The sequence below is a fragment of the Hydra vulgaris genome, chromosome 15 (genome assembly GCF_038396675.1).
Source record: "Hydra vulgaris chromosome 15, alternate assembly HydraT2T_AEP".
In the NCBI taxonomy this organism is placed as follows: Eukaryota; Metazoa; Cnidaria; class Hydrozoa; order Anthoathecata; family Hydridae; genus Hydra; species Hydra vulgaris.
The window spans coordinates 5,317,501-5,324,382 of NC_088934.1; the positions used below are offsets into that span (position 1 = coordinate 5,317,501).

The 6,882-nt window shown below is 25.7% G+C and overlaps 1 protein-coding gene across 1 annotated transcript in view; it reads right to left on the reverse strand.

The window, feature by feature from the left end:
* The window catches only part of LOC136071982 (neurexin-1b-like), a 12,406-nt gene extending 11,345 nt beyond the window's left edge, over positions 1 to 1,061 (reverse strand). The window contains exon 1 of the mRNA XM_065818910.1: positions 166 to 1,061. Coding sequence (XP_065674982.1) covers positions 166 to 677 — 512 coding nt within the window. The 5' untranslated portion in view covers positions 678 to 1,061. The remainder of the gene's footprint in view (positions 1 to 165) is intronic.
* Between the last annotated feature and the right edge of the window lie 5,821 nt (positions 1,062 to 6,882).

A 6,882-nucleotide genomic window follows, 5' to 3' on the forward strand; every position in this document is an offset into this window, starting at 1 on the left:
TGAAATATTTTTATTTACAAGATAGAGTATACCTGTCAAAACATACTCAACATCATATATATTCTATTATCACAAGAGTTGTTAAAAAGATATATAAAATGAAGAAAGTTGTATCAAGTTGCAGAAATGTAAATTAAATTATTCAAATAACTAAATTATTAATACCCTTCATTGCTCTGATCAGGATCCCATCCAATAAATAAGTGTGCAGAATCAACATTTAGCCTATCTGGTATTTTTCCATTTGAAATTAAAGTCTCTTCCATGTTGTCTACTGATATTGTAACAATACGAAATCTTCGTGTTATTTTAACTGTATGCCATTTCATGTCATTCCATTGTTTTCCTATGTGGATATTTTTTTGATTTACAATATTTTTTCCACCCATTACTAAGAGAACGTGTAGTTTACCTTCATCTAAAAATATTTGAAGTTTGTGATCACTTTTACTGGCCACTGTCAAAAGAACTCCTTTTGGTACATTTGTCTTAAACAAAAACTGCAAGCTGGCCTCCCCATATCTAGGATTGTCTAACCAGGGTTCATATTCTAAATATTGAACACCGTTTCCATTGTTATTAAGTTGATATCCAAGGACACTGTATATAATACTAATGTTAACATAAATATAAATGAATACATGACATTTAATTGAGACAAACATTAGCCAGATCATTTGATTTTTACGTTCAAAGTCTTATTTTACTTTGATATTCATTAAGAAGCACATAAGTTCTCTAGTAGAATTTTTAACTAATAAAAACAAATACTCCATACAAAAATGAACTTGCAATGATAACATATTAATAGTATTTCAAAGTACTAATTTATTTATTGAATAATTTAAACATTAACCCCTTGTCATTTTTTGTTCGTTTACAAAAACACCTTTTTGCTCGTTAATAAGTTTCTTTTTCACTAACTTACTTTAATTATCTTTTTCTTTTTCTTTATTGATTTTTTCGCATACATTTTATTTCAATTTGTTTTCCTGTTGTTTTCTAGTATAAACGTATTTTTTTGATGTCTTTTTCCCGCTAACTTTTAATTTTTCCAACTCAGTAACACTTTTACAACAGGAGGCGATACATCTGTTCTTTAAACAACATCCATTCTTTAAAATTTATAGTTTTCAAAAAAAGATTGTTTTCTCTTTGTTTAATAATTAACTATTATTTTGAAAAGGTAATTTAATAACAAATTTTTCGGGTAGCTATCTCAATAAGCCTCACCCGGGAACTTCAAAAGATATAATTAATGAAACTAGTAGAAAGAAAATAACCTTTTCAAAAAAAAAAAGAAAAAAAAATTGTTTCAAGTTAAAGTATATTCAAGTAAAACTTTACAATGTTTAAATATATATACATATATTTAAATATATATATATATATATTTAAATATATGTATATATTTAAGTATATATATATATTTAAATATATATATATATATATACATATATATATATATATATATATATATATATATATATATATATATATATATATATATATATATATATATATATATATATATATATATATATATGTATATATATATATATATATATATATATATATATATATATATAATAATATATATATATATATATATATATATATATATATATATATATTCTTTAAAAGACAATTCTTGTTAAACAATATGTTTATAAATATATAAATTGATTTTAATAAAAAAGGCAGCGTATAACTATTTTTTAAATATATTTTTGATATAATAATTTATTAACGATACTTCGCTGACCTTTGTGGTCAGCGTATCAGGTAATGAAAAAAACCTTACAAAACAACATAAAACCAACCGTTTAAAAAAGAAGACATTAAATTAGCGTAAAATATAAAAACCAATCAAATAATATAATAGTGACGTCAGTTAAATTTTTGTCAAAATTGGTCCCCAAGTTTTTTTTTTACATTATCCCCGACATCTCTATTTAGAACAGTTTGTCTGATACCTATCTCGTATCAAATTCTTGCTTTATTTATCTCCAGGGATTCTCCAACTTTTCTTATCCTGTATTCTGGAATGACTGCCAAGGTTTTATGATTCAGCCAATCAAAAGTACGACGGCCTGTTCTAGAATGTTTCGTGGCTCCTGAACTCGACCATTTTTAATTTTAACAGGCTCTTTGGTGTTCCGCAATTCTTGAAATGATTTTCTTTTTGGTCTCACCAATATATATACTTTCGCATGAGCATTTAAGCTCGTTAACACTCGGATTTGAGTTCGGTGGTAGTATTGTTTTGTTATTGCATAGTATGTTATTTAAATTGGGAGGTGAAGTAAATATAACTATGATGTTTTGTTTTCTAAATTCTCTTTGGAATTTAATGCCAATAATAGGTATCCAAGGTAGTTTAACAAACTGCTTCTTTAATTGTTTAGATGTCGTATTTTTTGAAACACAGTCTAAATAGTTTTTGGTTATTTTAATAAGATTACTTTTGTTATAGCCGTTTTCTAAAAATGTATCTATGAGTAAATCAATTTCTTGTGAGAGGTGTGTTTAGGAACAGATTTGTTTTGCTCTACATAGAAACTCTTTAAAGCCTCTTTAAAATAAATATATAAATTGATTTTAATAAATTTTTTTATTAAATTCAATTTATATATTTATTTATTTTTATTTTTTATTTTTTTATTTTAGGTGCTCCGAGAAGTCCTAACGGTCTTGTCCCAGAGCACCGCGGAAGTGCATTTATAAACATACCGTATAACAAAAAATGACTTTTAAAGATTTTATCACTGCTCTTTGCGGCAAAGAGATTGCAATGAAACGAAAAAATTACATAATTTGATAATACGGAATGCAATTCTAAAAAATCAATTTGTTTTTCTTCAAAAATATATATCAAAAAATATAATTCCAAATTCTTTTAAAATAAAAAGTCCACTACGTACTAAAAAAGCTGAGAATATAATTGAAGAATACAGAAAAAAAATATTAGTTCATGCTCGAAATGAAGCAAAAGAAAGATTATATTCAAGTCAGATATTAATTGATGAATTAAATTTATATCTCCAATCACAAATTAGATCTAATGATGATGAGTTAATCAATAATATAACGAACAAGTCTAAGAATTACCATTATTTAAAAAAAAATCTGAAATGAGGGAAAAATATTATAAATTGCAAAATAATGTCAATTATAAAATCACTTTTGAAAAAAATTTTCCTAATCGAATTCAAAACCAGTTATACTAAATTTAACAAATATTAATCTGGATAAAGCAACTACTAAACTACTTAACCTTAATCCAAAGTTTGTCCCATCACAAAAAAATATCCCTTATATGGACATTATCACTAATATTGAAACTTGCGCCTTAGAACAACAAAATAAACAAACACAGGCAGAGATTCTTTGACAAAACTGTTCGAAAACCCTAACTAGTTCTTTAAAACTAAAGTTAAAAGATAATTTAACAAAACATCAACGCTTTTCTTTACAAAACCTAAAAAAGCATTCACATCTAAAGATATATCCGTTTGACAAAGAATCAGGTTTTGCTTTATTAAACGAAAATGAAGCAAAAGATAAATTAGAAGAACAAATAAAAAATAGAAAAGTTATTGATTACGACCCAACACCCACATTCACCACTAAATTTCAAAAACTGTTATGTAAATTAAGGAAACAGGGTAAGTTAGACAATGCCACTTACTTTAAAATGTATCCATCAGATTGCGTTCCACCTAGAATCTATGGAATGGTTAAAGCTAACAAATCAGAAATAAACTACCCAAGGCGTCCTTTTGTTTCCACTATTAACACACCACCTTATGGAACATCAGAGTATCTGGTCAAAATTATTCAACCAACATTAAATAAAAATACAACTCGTCTAATTAATTTAAATAGTTCTGTCAACAATGCAAAAGAATTGAAAATAAACCCTAATGAAATTCAAGTTTCATTTGATGTAGTAAATTTATATCCATCTGTACCGATCGATGAAGCAATACCGGTTATTGTTAGCATATTGAACGATGATTTAGAGGATTTAAAAACTTAGACTGAATTAACTCTTTTAGATATACACCAGTTAAATGAACTTTCACTAAGCAAGTGTTACTTTTAATGCGAAGATAAAATCCGAGCTTTACCTAATTCAGGTCTAATTGGTTTTTCGTTGATAGTAGTTGAAGCATTTTTGGAAAGTATACAAAAAAGAGCCCTAAATATAGCCTTTGTTTATTCATTCCAACCAATAACTTACAAAAGATATGTAGACGATACCAATGCTTGCTTTGGTTTGAAAGAAAAACAAGAACTATTTCTTAAAACTTTAAATGAACAAAATCCCTCCATAAAATAAACTGTTGAACTTAAAAACAGAAGAAAACAGCTTAATTTTTTAGATATATCTATTACAAATACAATAAACGGATTTTATGAATTTCAAATATACCGTAAGAATGCGATAGCCAATGTTTAAATAAAACCAAACTCAAACATTGACCCAAGCATAATCACTAGCGGCTTTAAAGGGTTTTTATGTAGAGCAAAACAAATCTGCTCCCAAAAACACCTCTCACAAGAAATTGATTTTCTCATAGATACATTTTTAGAAAACGGCTATAACAAAAGTAATCTTATTACAAGACCGTAGACAACTTTTTTGATGTTTGAGCTAAGCATCTTTGAAACATAAAGAAAACTCCAAATTTAAGTATGTTCATATGTATGAGGAATGAGGATGCTATGCAAAAAATTGCGGTGATTGGAGACTGGGAACAATAAAAACTCCAAAACGTTAACTCCCCCCACCCCCCCCCCCCCCAACCATCAAAGAAGTGGGCAAATTTGTTTTTCTGTTTTTCAATCTTAAATTTGATTTATATTTATCAACAAATTTCAAATTTGATTCAATAATCTTTAGTTGATCAACTTTTATGACTTTATAAAGTTTACAAGCCCCCTCAATTTGAGGGGTGTGTAAACTTTATAATGTCATAAAAACCGAAAAACAAGAGATAATTGAACCAAATTTGAAATTCGTCAATGAATATAAATTAAGTTTGAGATTGAGAAAACAAAAACAAATTTGGCTCAATGGCCTCCTCTTTGGGGCTGGGGGGCTAATGTTTTGGGGTTTTTGTTGTTCCCAGCCTTTAATCAACGCAATTTTTTGCACAGCATCCTCATTCTTCATATATATGAACATACTTTAATATGAAGTTTTCTTCATATTTTAAAATTGCTTAGCTCAAACATCAAAAAAAGTTGTCTTCGGCCTTGTATTAAAATAACCAAAAACTATTTAGACCGCGTTTCAAAAAATACGACATCTAAACAATTAAAGAAGCAGTTTGTTAAACTACCTTGGATACCTATTATTGGCCCTAAATTCCAAAGAGAATTTAGAAAACAAAACATCTGAGTTATATTTACTTCACCTCCTAATTTAAATAACATACTATGCAATAACAAAACAATACTACCACCGAACTCGAATCCGGGTGTTTACAAGCTTAAATGCTCATGCGAAAGTATATATATATTGGCGAGACCAAAAAAAAATCTTTTCAAGAAGTGCGGAACACCAAAGAGCCTGTAAAAATTAAAAATGGTTGAGTTTAGGAGCCACGGAACATTCTAGAACAGGCCGTCGTACTTTTGATTGGCTGAATCCTGAAACCTTGGCTGTCATTCCAGATTACAGGATAAGAAAAGTTAGAGAATCCCTGGAGATAAATAAAGCAAGAATTTGATACGAGATAGGTATCGGACAAACTGTTCTAAATAGAGATGACGGGGATAATGTAAAAAAAAAAACTTGGGGACCAATTTTGACAAAAATTTAACTGACGTCACTACTATATTATTTGATTGGTTTTTATTACGTTTTTTAATGTCTTCTTTTTTAAACGGTTGGTTTTATGTTTGTTTTGTAAGGTTTTTTTCATTACCTGAGGACGCTGACCACAAAGGTCAACGTCCTCAGGTAATGAAAAACGTAATATTTTAACGATATTTTAACGAAATATCGTTAAAATATTATCATCAATCAATCATATATATTCTGAAAAATAATTTCATGGATATTTACAAATAGTAATTCTACTAATCTTAAGTAATCACCAAAAATATAGATCTTTATATATATATATATATATATTATATATATATATATATATATATATATATATATATATATATATATATATATATATACATATATATATATATATATATATATATATATATATATATATATATATATATATATATATATATATATATATATATTATGTATATATATATATATATATATATGTATATATATATATATATATATATATATATATATATATATACATATATAATTAGTAATAAATATAAGAATAGCAATTTAAATAAAAAAAGTAATATTTATAGTAATTAGCATTAGAACCACAATAACAATAGAAAAAACAACAACAATAACAATTATAATAGTAATTATAATAACAAGAATAATTAAAATAATAAGTCACTTGTTTTTATAAACACGATTGTTTTTATAGACACGATTTTTGCTTTTTAATTTCTTTCTTTTTCTTTTCTTCACTCTCTTTATTTTTATTTTATTTATTTTTCTTATTTTATTCTTTTTTCTTTATCTTTCTTTTCTTTTTTTTCAATTTATTTATAAAGTCGTTATAAAAAAGCGTGTATATATATATATATATATATATATATATATATATATTTTATATAATATATATATATATATATATATATATATATATATATATATATATATATATATATATATATATATATATATATATATATATATATATATATATATATAATATAAAGCATAAAACAACAGCTGCGTACAAGCAAAATTTTTTTTTTTTGTAATAT